Source organism: Dermacentor silvarum, chromosome 11 (genome assembly GCF_013339745.2).
Source record: "Dermacentor silvarum isolate Dsil-2018 chromosome 11, BIME_Dsil_1.4, whole genome shotgun sequence".
NCBI lineage: Eukaryota > Metazoa > Arthropoda > Arachnida > Ixodida > Ixodidae > Dermacentor > Dermacentor silvarum.
Window position 1 is genome coordinate 119,142,663 of NC_051164.1, and position 13,350 is coordinate 119,156,012.

At 47.8% G+C, this 13,350-nt stretch overlaps 1 protein-coding gene across 4 annotated transcripts in view; it reads left to right on the forward strand.

The window, feature by feature from the left end:
* The window catches only part of LOC119433701 (adhesion G protein-coupled receptor L1-like), a 300,112-nt gene extending 298,195 nt beyond the window's left edge, over positions 1-1,917 (forward strand). For all 4 annotated transcript variants that reach the window (XM_049659317.1, XM_049659319.1, XM_049659318.1 and 1 more), the window contains exon 20: positions 375-1,917. In XM_049659317.1, the coding sequence (XP_049515274.1) occupies positions 375-916 (542 nt within the window). In that variant the 3' untranslated portion in view covers positions 917-1,917. The remainder of the gene's footprint in view (positions 1-374) is intronic.
* The last annotated feature ends 11,433 nt before the right edge of the window (positions 1,918-13,350 follow it).

Below are 13,350 nucleotides of genomic sequence, written 5' to 3' on the forward strand. Positions count from 1 at the left end.
TGTATATGCAATGATTACGTGTGTGCACACAGACTAATTTTCTTGCTGTATTTAGAAACCTGGGAGTGCTTGGAAATTAAGAAAGATAAAGCTTAGTAAACAAGAACCCTTGAAGCTGCGAGTACAAGGTTGATCGCCAATGCCAGAGTTCTCCCTAGCAATTTTTGTAGAAAACTCAACAATTCTGTCCATCCTACCAGGAGGCAGCTTCCTCCATGGTTGACACCACTTATTTTTCTGATTGCAAGCGTGGCCTCCAAGAATGCATCGGCATGCCTCGGCCAATCGTACTTGTCATTCGGTACACCCTGCATATTTTGTTTTCCACTTCACTCTGTATCTGATTAAGGAAGAAATGTCTTGACTCTGCGCAGATCGCCCGTCCACAAGAGTGCCTGTCTGCCAGGCCCTCGATACGCACACAACTCCTCGGGCACGCGGTGCCATTCTGGTGCTTCCGCGGGAGAACGGCGGCGGCGAGTTGGGCTCCATGGCGGACGACTACGACGGCAACGAGCCGCATCCGCCGCCGTATGGCCACTACCGCGGCCCAGATGTGTACCTGGACCACATTTACGAGACCATCGACCAGGACGAGCCTCCTGCACCGAGCTTCAACGTGCACGGTCGGGGTCTCGACGAAGAGTGCCACTCGCGAAGCCGCTCGGACGCCAGCAGCCACCAGTCAAGCTCAAGCCTGGGCTGCGACCGAAGGCCACTTATCCGGCACACGTTCAACCACCACCAGCGAACAGACCCCGCCATGGACCTCGCCTCTGCCGATTCGGCGCTCGTAATGGCGGTCTTCGAAGGCGACCGCGTTAAGTGCAGGCTGCAGCCGGTTGACGGCAGGCCAACCATACCCACGGCCAAGCACCCCTGTCAGCCATCAGCACACCTCAGCACGGATTGCTGACGTCTCGTGTAATGCACGCGCATTCAGCAATATTGGAGAGCTTGGCGACATTGCTCGCAGAGAATAGCCGAGAACCGCTCCGCCGAGGCTTGTGACTGGTGGCGCAGGACACCTTTTCGTCCAGTGACAGTGCGTGTGTGTGTGTGCGTGCACGTAGGTGTAAGCGTGATAGCCTGTACATAGCTGACACTTTTTTCTTTTTTGAGAACACCTGCACAAGCCGGTCATGCTGCGGCCATTTTTTGTGTTGTGACAGGTGTGAGACGCACCAGACTGGCCAGTGTTTCTCTGCAAGTGGCAGGTGTGGCACTTGTTCACCGAAGGTGTTCTGTGGTTACAAAGCAACACTTTTGCTTTGTGGATGCTCAACAGCCGCAAATGCTGCCCTTCCAGTTTGCGCCAACGCAACTTTAATGTGACGTCAGTGACAGTTCCTAGGTTTTCTCTCTTGCTATTTTTTTAAATACATTCAACCGTGCGAGACATTCAGGAAAAAAAGGGACCCACTCCTTTCATGTCTTGCTCACAATGTGCCAGGCTAATGCAATAGCCACCAATTTCATTTTTTTTTTATGGTCTGCTTTTGTGTGTGTGCAATCTTTCATCAGTCACCACCGTCCTCGAAGCAAAGTTTGTACTGTCAGAACAGGGAGGTTGTATCCGGAACCACTGTTCAGAGCTTTTGTGATTTACGTCTCAATGTTACCCATCGTTCGGTGTTGTTTGGAAAACGCCCTAGTCGTCTCAAATGCAGCATTAAAAAGTGAAAAACGCTGTGATGGTTCTGCATTCATATGGTTGTATTAAATGTGTTTATCAGCCTTTCCCCATGCACTGGACAGTTGTGGATGTTAAGGTTATGTGCGTGTTTGTGTCACAACTGTGAAAAGAGACTCATGCATGAACGTGTTCTTTTGTTGGAACAGTGATTTCATGAAGTGCATTTGTTTAAAAAAAGGCCATAATTTATTGTGTTACTAATTAAAAATTCATGACAGGTATGGTTCTGTGCTGCCTTTTCTCTTTTTGTTGAGTACCGTGCAAATCATATCTTTGCTAGCACAACTCATAGACCTCATTTGCAAACACATTAATATTTACGCAACTAACAGCACCACCCATCAGTGCTCTTAGCATGTTTTACACAAGGATTGTGCATGTGCGTAATTGTGGTGGCTGGTTTTTGAAGAAAGTCATGTTTACAACTTCCATCACGTAAAGTGCTCAAACTGTGCACAATATGCATTGACTGAAATATTTCCAATGCCTTTATTAGTTTGGAAAATTACTTTTCAGGAAAGTTAGTCCTACAATATGAAAAAGTGTCTGTTATACAGAAATTTTATTTAGAGCTTGCCACTTGGAGCTGCAGTTAGTGTGGTGACACTACTGCATTCTTAGATATTATTTTTGAAGCATTGAGGGCTAACCATTCGACACAAGGGCATCAAGGTTTATAGATTACCGCAACTTCATTTTTCTTTTATTTTTTTATTTGGACATTTCAGAAAATGTCCACAAAGAGAGGCAAAAGGAGACTATTTGTCCCTCACTGCCCAAAAATTAACCATTCCGCCCATTAATCCATCAGTTCATAAGTTGTCACCATATGAGCTATCCACGAAGACATCGCTGTTGGCTCTCGGCCCAAGCTGTTGCTATTTGCCATAGATTCGGGCCCCACACATCGCCGAAGCACCGTGTAATAAGAGTGACGTGCTGAAAACAGACGCTGACGCCGAGAAAACTACCGACAAAAAGGAAGCTCCATGTTGCCTCCAAAGCGCAGTGTTTCTTGTTTGTTTTTAACATTCTTTGCCATGGACGCTGCAACTGTCTCGCTCGAGGCGCACACCAGAACTGTGTTAAAGTGTGAGCGCATGTAAATAACACCGCCCAGAAAGTATTAAGTGAACCGTGTGGTAACCCCGCAAGTACGAAGGTGTCGCCGCGCGCGTAGCGGCGTAGCTAGTACAGCCGCAGAAACAAGTGCGAAAGAGGCGCGCGGAAAGAAGGAAGAGACGCACCTCAGTTGCTAGGCGACAATTGTCTGGGCGGAGTATGCGCTCCCAAAACCTGATGCTTCGTCGCCTCGGCTATTGTTCGAACTAGAGCACTGCACGGGCCTGATTTTTTGGCCTCTGCCTGGTTTATGAAGCCTGAGTCCAGCCCGAGCCCCGTGATATGAAGCCCGGACGTGCATGACCGAGCCTAGCCCGGACGGGCCCGGGACGGTTTCAGTGTTTAGAAACAAACCTCGCTTGCCGCTGATTGGTTGCCCCATCGGAACTTCTGGCAGGAGAGCTAGAAGCACTTCTGGCTATGTTGTTTGCAGGCATGCGCGACGTGAGGCCGGCGTGTTGATGTTTGCACTGCTTGGTGGAATCTGTGATGAGCTGATTCTACATCGTGAATATTGTCGAGATGACGAGCGACTACTTTAAGGCGCTTAGCACCGAAGCAAAAGATCGGTAATGCCAAAAGCTGATGTTTAGAGGCAGAGAGCTGCCCGATCCGCTGGACGATGATGTCGTGCGATTTTCGTTTTCGCCAGGTTCCAAACACCTTCCCTCAGTTACAACCCCGGAGGCGCATTTACATTCGCACGCCCGTGCAGCCGGTCGATTGCAGCGCGCCCGCGCGGCGCTAAAGGGAACTACAGATCTAGGTACTTGCTGGGAACGCATCTCCGCGAACGCCCCTAGCTCTGCGAGTCCCTACGCCCTAGCGCCGCCGCCTCCCCAGCTTCTGCATGGCTCGCGGAGCGCGCCGTGCTAATGGCCAGGCGGGGCGCGTCACCGTGGTCCGTCAGAACGATGCATTGAGTTAACGGTGTTAACTGACTGGACACAATTTGTCACTTAGCTTGGATCTCAATTTCTTGCCCCTTTTAGTTTTACCATACGTTACCGCTTACGGTAACGTGCGCACCATGTATTGCGAGCCAAGCCGGACCAAGCCTAAACATAGCACGCAAGTGGCGTCGGCTTCGACAAACACACCTACGTAACAAAAAAAGGTTTCACGTGTTGTTGGACAAGATGTGGCCACCAGCTTCGTGACTGGCATCCACATTTGCCGTAACACGGCACTTCCGTAAAGAATATTACGTGTATGGACAAGCTAAAGCCTTCTAGTATCTGCCAAAAATTAATATTCCGCACTCAGCACATAGTTCTTGCATTCTGCAAGGCCTGAATGTTAGCCGCTATCATTATCAAGTTACCGTACGCATCGAGCCATAGCCTCCTAAATTTTTTCATGCCCGCCGAGTGGCGAGCAGAGCAAGGCACTCCGCCCGTACCTTCTAGTTCATGCGCTCGCCACCATGCCGCGCTGCCACCCCATACCCAGTCCCAGAGCAGATGACGCGACTACGCTGTTGCGCGCGTGCTTGTGGAGAGAAACTTGCTCTCGTATTAGAGATGAAGCTGTGAAATAAATGCGCAGGTTGCACTGGTGTTTGTTCATGATGTACAGGGGTGATGGGAAGAAACGCAAACAGTGCGGCGCTATGTTTTCATCCTGCTTTGACCCTGGTGGGAATAAAAAGATGCTAGAATAGTTTTAGTCTAGTGGCTTCTAGTTATCATGCAGGCTACAACCACTCGAAAAGAAATGCAAAATATTAGAGAATGTAGGTGCCGCACTGTTTGCGTTTCTTTACATCCCCACAGTACATTGAAAGCAAGCAACGCAAGACATATTGTGAAAACTGGACCTTTCACTTAGGCCCCCAGCTGTGAGATCAAGCTCACAGTTTCAGGGTCTTTCGTGACAGTGGCTTTATTGCGAACACTTTGGCGCCGTTTTGTTTGTCTGTTCGCTTTCAGAGCGAAATTGGTGAATATTAGGCGAAATAACTTCGTAAGCAACAATTTGAGCAAATTATCTTGGTGCCCTGGCTTCGACTACATCAAAGCTTTGTGCTCGTGGAGGATTTCGGTAGCATTGTTCACAGCCTCCTTTAGAGGGTGATGTATACGCCTTCTTCTTGCTAGAAGAACTTCGACGAACTTCTGTAGTGCGTAGAGAACATCTAGAAGTTGTGCAGACGGATAAAGAAGTCCACCGCGGTCTTGGTGTTCAATGAGCGAGTCCGATGGTGTCGAGGCGTTTGGCTTTGTTAAGAGCGCGAAGCACTCCTCACATTCGAAGTTTTCTCGTACGGCTCTTGCGAGGTAGCCACCAACCATAGCCAATGCGGCCACATCTGGAGTGGGAAGTAGAGGCTTATCTCGGTTTAGTCGCTCTATGAGCTCTCTACGTGCATCTCCAGGGAATTCCTCGCTGGTTTGTTCCCTTGTGTTTTTCTTTTGCGGCAGCGTAGACAAGCAATCACTCTCTTCTGCTGCCATTATGTTGCTTGTACTCGACGCCGATGCGATACCGGTCTTGAGGGTTTTCTCAATGCCTGTGAGCAGGGCGCGGACGTCCGTTTGGTCATTTGATACTGCTGATTTCCTCAGCCACCCAAAGAACGACTCTATTGGGTCCGATGACATTTTCCTCGTCAAAACAAAGTGAAAAGACATCTCTTCAAGAAGGTATCTAATGCACTCAACGTTCGAACGAGTTGTGATCACAAGACCCTCATAAGTCTGTTTGGTTAGGAAGTTCTTTGCCAGTCACTGACTTCTCAGATCCGCCAGGTAGTCTAGGAAGTTTTTCTCCAGCCAGATTAGGCATTCATCACCTGCAGATTCAAACTGCTTGCAGTCTGCATTCTTCTGATGTATGTGCTGGGTACAATTACTCACGTCCATGAGCACGAACCAGCGGTGCACGGTGTCCATAAATTGCACCGTCGGTCCGACACCCACGAAGCTTACATCGCACAAGTGGCTCGCCTGCTCTTGCAAGAGCTTCATTGCAGCTGTCACGGGAGGAGAAAAAACTTGCACTGCTCTCTGCTCGTTCATTTTTTCCATATTCGTAGGGAATACGTGCTTTCTCATCAAAAATCATACTGGCTTTACAAGGCTGCCTTGCTGCATTCTGTAGAGGCTCTTCAAGTGGTTCGCTGATATTTCGCCGCCTTTTCCGATGTCATGGGACAAAAACTGTGATCACACATTTTTGATCAGGTGGCACTGATCGAATGCAAGAAAGAGCTTTCGATTCGGTTTTGCAGGGTGGTCAATGCAATGCTTGAGGCTTCCGTTGCACAGAAGTTGCATAGCCAAGACATTGATCTTGTGGTTGTCTGTGACAATGCGCACGACGAAAAATCCTATTTCTTCAACTTCCTTCAGAACGTGTCTCATGAGCATGTGCAGCTCACAGCCAGTGCAGTTTCTCGCGAAAAAGTACCCCACAGATATTTTGAACGAAACTGAAAGGCCGTTAAGGACGAAACACAAGAGTGAGTTGGCCAGCACAGGCTCATTTGTTGTTTCTTTGGGGAAGTTCACACCATAGTCCACTTCGCCGATGAAGGCATCTCTTTGCTTGTGATACAGTAGCCGTTGTTTGACGCGCATTTCGTGACGCGCATTTCGTCTACAATTAAAGAGCATGTCCTTGCTTGCAACGAGGGATGATAAGCGAGTTCTGCAGACAGCCTTTGCTTCACGAGTTCGGTCATGCCAACTTCTCCACGTGATGAGCCCATAAAGCGCTAGAGGTTACTTCGACAGGGAAGCCGAAGAATACCTGTGTTCCTTACGTGTTCGTATGCACGAGTCGAGAGGTTACGCAAAACCACAGCATGGCGCACTGTCACCTCAGACCACGTTGGTTTCTTCTTCGCGAAATTCTCAACTTGTTCCACTAATATTGAAGCAGCCAGGTCTTTCTCTTTCACTTTCTCCACAACTTGCAGGAATGCAGTAACATAGCATTCTTCCTTGAGCTTTTGCAGTTCCTGTTTGTACTTGTCGACGGTGTTCTTGAGTCGCTCAATTCGTGCGTTCAAGTCTCGCTCCTTACGTCTCCACTTTCGTTTGCCCATTGCCGAAACCGAGAATAATGACACCTGCACAGCTCTATCCACCTGCACGGTCGTAGTGATGCAGCGCTCGCTTGCGCCGTTTTCCAGAGGTAGCGGCAGTTCGGTTGCGGAGCAATCCATCAGTGATAACTCTTGAGAGGCGACGTCGACGGACGGAATAGTCATTGAGAGGAAGCGAAGGAGACTCCAGTTGGCTCTCAACTGCTCTTCGTTTTGGCGGTGGTGTGTACACTGGCGCAGCTGCCTCACGTTTTCTCACAGACCGCCCATCGCTTCTCTCTCTATTTTTCGGAGGCTGCAGGTACGCAGGATACTCTTCGAAAATGCTGGGAACAGTGTCTTTCTTGAGTTTGCGAATTTTGCAGCCCTCCTTGAAGTCGGAGGAACCAAAGTGTCGGCTGCATACAGTCGAGTAACACGACGTCGTATTCGGTGTCCAGTCGTCCCGAGAAATGACCTTTAGCCATTTCGCTCGCAGTTCCGGATCGCTTGGTATCTCGTGGAACGATATGCCCGGCATCCATTGTTTGCTCGAAAACTTGCAGCGTGGTACGCAGCAGTACGGCATCTTTTAGGGCGCAGGGCACCCCAACTGATTCCACACTGTGGATAGAAAACCAAATTGGTATGTCGAAAGTAATGCAGCATAAAATATGCACCGTAAATCACGGTCTTTATAGTAGTAAACAATATAGGTTGTGACGGCGCTAGCAACTCGCATGTGGTTCCGTAAAATCGAGTAAACAAACGGTCGCTTCATTCAGTGACACTGAACTTTAATGCTCGGAACGCTGTTTCAACAATAAACATTCATGTAATTAATTTATTGTACAATGCTCAAGGAATTAAAACTGATGATTTGAGGCTATGTATCAAACGTATTTCCACTTCCAGCGTCCTGAATTTGTGCTACGATGGCGTAGCGCTGCATCTTACACTTACATCAGAGCCCACGTTAACATTAGTGGTCAGATTTGCAGCGATATGACGTTCTTATCACATGGAATTGCACATACCATTTGTTCTTTTTGAATGTTTACAAGCCGCGTTTTATTCCGCGAGCACTGCACACACTGATTGCGAGTTATCTTATGCTTCCCTGATAGTTAAAAAAAATATATAGAACCGTTGCTTCCGCAAGACACACAAAGCTTACCTGCGGCCAACACGACGGACACGGGACAACTTTTGCTTGTAGAGCCACTTTGGTAGGTACTTCGAGGTGCCTCAACACGTTGCAGCGTAGCGAACTATATGCTTGGTACGCTCAGTAGCATGTACAGCGAAGTATCGCCATCCTTTGATATACGCCGCTTCTTCTCTCCTGTATCTTCGATTGGACGATGATAGCGCGCGCTTTTCACTTCATATTTTCTGTTTTTTTTTTTTTTTTTGCTGCCTCAGAGCCATGTTGAAAGACCTCTGCGCAGCCGCAGTCGCCGGCGGCGGCGCGCGCCCGGCCTGAAAGCTTCAACGTGGACTTTCTAGGTGCGCCACCGTCGACTTGGCTTTCGCAAGCAAAAAGTAAAGAAAAAAGCAAGCGCTTTTGGAGAGGAGGCGGCGGAGGAAAAAGTAGATGGCGGTACTTTTCTTATATAGGGATTTTAGCAAGTATGGGGTGCGAGCGCCTCTTGCGGAGAAGGCAGGCGTAAATCAAGGAGGAAGGAGGAGGGCAGTGGACGTAAAACCCCTATATATAAAAAGTAGCGTCACGCTTTGAAGAATGCCGCCGCCTCCTCGCACACCCTGTACAAGGCCGACGCCGCGTCGGTATTGGCCTAATGGCATCACGTGGACCGTCGCGCCGCCGGGCGCTGGCTGCGTTTGTTTACGATCACGCTCCATCGCCATTTTCGCCCGAGAAGCGTCGACCGACTGGCGAGGAGCACAACGATAGCGGCGAACGCAGTCGGCGATCGTCGAATCTGATCACTGATCAGCGGCGAAAGATAAACAAGTGCACGTGTTTCAAGCAGTGTAGGCAGCGCAGCGGTCGAAAAAGGAGCGCGAAAGAGAGGAGAAACGAGGAGGAGGGAAGGCGGAGGAGGAGAGTGTCGATACTTTTTATGCCTACGCCTACGCCGCTCCACTGCGCGGGCATGAAAAAATATAGGAGGCTATGGTGTGGCGAACCACATCGCCAGCGCAGTTATGAAGAAAGGAAGACGACGACGAGGTTAGACGGAAGAAAAGAATGTAGTAATAAATGGGTTCTACCTATAGTACCCTAGTGAAATCTTTTATATATATATTCCAAGGTATCCAAACTTTCCGCTTATGAATTGAATCAGGATCGTTATGTTTTGCTCTTCCTTGTTTATTCGGCAAATACTTTGAAGCAGCGGCTTGTCACGTTTCTGACTTTTAGTGAAGTTCAGGTGCGATTATTTTCTGCCTAATCATGCTCGCGGGTGTGCTCAGTTGCAATTGACCCTTTTCGCGGCAAACCCGTGGGCGCTGCCATGTTTGATCACGTTATGACGTGTCCACTGCTTGCCTCAACTGCCTCCGTTGCATCCTTGTTTACAATGGAAGTGTATATGACGCCGGCGCGGCTTAGAAAACCTAGCTCTGTTTTGGGAGATATCGTAGACGGTGGCTGGGTGGACGACACGAAGCTTTGATTACAGCTTCAGAGAACATGCAAAAGTGCTTTCGGGGCTGATTAAGGTATATGTCCAAACGGCGGAAGCAGCGTAGGGTGATTGTTCTAAAAGCGGGGCTAAGCTATCCAAGCTATTCCAAGCTATCCAAACATTCCGCTCATGAATTGAATCAGCATTAATGTGTTTTGCTCTTTGTTCTTTATTTGGCAATTATGTTGAAGCAGCAGCTTGTCAGTTTCTGACTCAGTGAAGTTCCTCGGTGCGGCCACTATCTGATTATTTTCTGCCTAATCGCTCGCGGGTGTGCTCAGTCCAGATGATTTGTTCTTGTTACGCGCAAGGCTGGAAACGTAGCTGTTTTGTACATTGTAATACCTTGTAGCAAATATATATTACCGCTAGTAACTCGCTTACTCTTGTGAACCGTCACGAAACATTCAGCTTCGACTATTCGTGCGCCATCGGTGCAGTCTGTCATTTATTGTGCGTATATAGTGCACATATATTCAAGTGTGCGCCCCTTCACTTATTCTTGATATGGCGGCGATAGAGTGGGCGTAAGTTCCCAGCTAGCACAAACCCATCTCGAAGACGTCTACATTTGGGCTTGTTCAAGCCAAGAGGTTGTCTACAATCCGGCTTGTACAAGCTGAGCAATAGCCTTAGAACTCCACAAGCACTCCTGAAGCCAAGCTAATGCTCCCTCCGTATTCGTCTTGGGGAAGTCTTGGCAAGCTGTTCATTAGACTTTCGATAGACTATGTGTAGAATTTACGCATGAAGGCTTATTTTGCTTGCTAGAGAAAATATGCGATCTGTCTTGCAAAGAAAAAGAGGTTAACTAATGCATATGTTAATCGGGCGCTAATGCACATCGCTGGTACCGATATACTTTTCTTCGAACCAGTGGTGTGATTCAGGATTTGTAGAAAATGAACATATTGTACTGAAGGCGAATGACCGCGCTTCGATGTCTGGGAAAAGAAGACGATGAGTGGTGTTTGTTGTCGACGCTCTAGCTCGCGCTCGCCAATACCCAGACCTGCCTTTTGAATAGCATTCTGCAACGCCACGTCCAGGCCTGCTTGAAGACCAACACCCCCATTTTAATATATTGAATGTGACTGGCTTTAACTTCAAAACTAAAATGTTGCAGTGGCTTAGCTCGGCTATGCCAGGATATACGTAGCGTTAACAAAGGTTCAGCTGATTATTCTTAGCTTTCCTGGTTGTCTAGATTGTCAAGGATTAGCTTGATTGTCATGCTTACTGCTGCTCCAATGACACACACAAACGCCAGTCAGAAGCGCAGCGGCTCCAGCGCAGTGTCAGACGGCGACTGCACAGCGAGCGCGCGCCGGCGCCAGTGCGTCTACCACGGCTACGACGTCACTCCTCTGGAATGCGCAGACCGGCGGCGGTGAGTCGCGCGCGGCGGCGGCGGAGTGCGCGAGAGGTGCCGGCTCCGGTGCCCCGGTGCGCAAGCCGTGTGACATCACTGATCCTTGCGCATGCGCAGCACGGCTCTTGATGTGCCGCGCGAAACGGGATTGGCTAGGCCAGTGTAGCTAACGCTATAAAACACACCAAAAGCTACTAAGCTGAAAAGTTCAGTATTATGGTCTAAATGCATGCTTTTGCAAAGGAACAAATATTAAAAGCAGCCGCATAGATTCCAGTTTGTAATAAAATCTGTGAAGGTATAACGTTGAGAGGCCATGTGTGACATGCAATTTCTAAAGTGCTGTTCACTTGCAAAGTGTAACAATGCTCTTGCGAGGCTATTCATTTCTGAAGAATGCTATTTTGGTGCATAAATGACATTGCTACCATATGTATGTATACATGTTTGCATGTCACAGATGGGCTCTCAACATTGTACCTTCACAGATTTCATTGCCAAACTGTGGAATCTATGCAGCTTTTAATTTTATGCCTTTGCAAAAGCATGCATTTAGCACATATTTTCAGCTTAGTAGATTTTTGTGTTTTTATTTCGAAGTTAAAGCCAGTCGCATTCAATATATGCACATTTTCTAGAAATCCTGAATCACACCACTGGTTCCAAGAAAAGAATACCAGTACGAGGGATCTGCATTAGCGCATGATTAATTTGGGTTACAGCTAACACAAGCTAAATTCATGCAGCACACAAGGGTGTTGAATGAGGCACATTGAAAAGACATCTTGTAAAATGCATCTTCCATAGCCAGCGTTTAATAACAATGTTTAAGAAGCAGCAAAATCAGCAAAATACAAAATTTTATTCTTGCAAGTTATGTACATGTGCTTGCCTTGCATTGATTGTGACTAAATATATACATAGGCAATGAATGGCATGTCATACCTTGCACTGATTGACTAGACTGCATATATTATGGATGGCATGTCTAGAAAAACTGACCCCACATCTTAACAGGACTAGGGTACAGGATTAAGGAGGAAGAAAGGCATGTCAGCTGGAAGCAGGCCCAGTATCCTTTGAAGAATCTGCGCCAGTCAAAAAAAAAAAAAAGGAAAAAAGACCTAACTCACTTAGAGCAAGACCAGTAAAAACTGAATGGTTAACAAATAATCTCTACATATTAGAAAAATTAGCCAGGACACTTTGTAAAAATACTTTTCTCTCGGTGACTACTGTCAAGGGTATATAACTATAGTTTCTGTAATGCACACACCAATTTCAAGCATTATAGGACTGATGCCATGCTAGTTCAACATGCCAGTTATGAAATTAGAATATTTTGGGACCTCAATTAGCACTCATGATGCATAGTTGTTTTATGCCTGGCCTTTCAGTGGCTGTCCTCACAAGACTGAACAATGGCATAAAAAAAAACAAATACAACACATAAAATAAACTGCAGGCATAAAAACTGCAGGCATAAGCATATATCCCACGAAACACGAAACGTCTTGAAAACTTATCGGAACGGCTTCAAACGGCTAAAGACGTATTGGTCTACGCGAAGACGTTAAACAGATGTTCTTGGAAACATTATGTAGCAGGAAGTACGGTTAATCAAATATGCTATTGTGTTTCAGCTGTGGTAACAGCCCACCTCTGGCATCACCGGAGTATACTTTGGTGAACGTCTTGAGAGCGTCTAACTCAAGAACTTATTTAGATGTTTTTGGCAGAAAATGTGCGACATGCTTGGGCGTGCGCCGTGAAAGTGAAAAAGAATTAAAATGCGCGTGCCCGACGCGCAGCGTTACATTCCGTGCGACTTTAACAAACCATATGCAATCCATTAACGTCGCATCATATAGCCTTTCGCTGCTTTCCCCCTTTGGGTAAACAAGCATAAAAATCCTGCGGGGTTATTTTCTTTGATTCCTTTCTGATCTTATCACTCCATCGCCCAGTCGACAACGTGTTTGCCGCGCGGCCAGCAAAACTCACCCGTGCCACGGCGCGATGCACGATACGGGTGAGTCTGTCACACGGTGTAAGATATTTCTCACACCGTGGTCTGTCACGACAGTCAAAGCATAGATAAAGAAATTGTCAAAGTTTAGAAAAAAAAAAGAGAAAGAAAACGGCCGGGCGCACACGTGCGCGCCCGTTCAGCGTCTTTATCCGAGCTACAGTGTACCCTTCTAGTACACTGTATCCGAGCCGTGTCTTCCTTTCCCTTTGCGTGAACAAGTGGTGAAGAAGCCGGAATTGCGATACCAGCTATCGTCACCGACATATCTGGCCGCGCGCGGTTGTGTGCTCTTGGACCGCACCAGGGGGCGCGCTGAAGTTACCACGAGTAAAGCCCCTTGATGTTAGAAAGTAGCGACACGCTTTGATCTACGCCGCATCCCCCTCGCCGGCGCGGTCAACCTCCTCTTTTTCTCCCGCTCTTTCGCGGAGGCAGCGCATC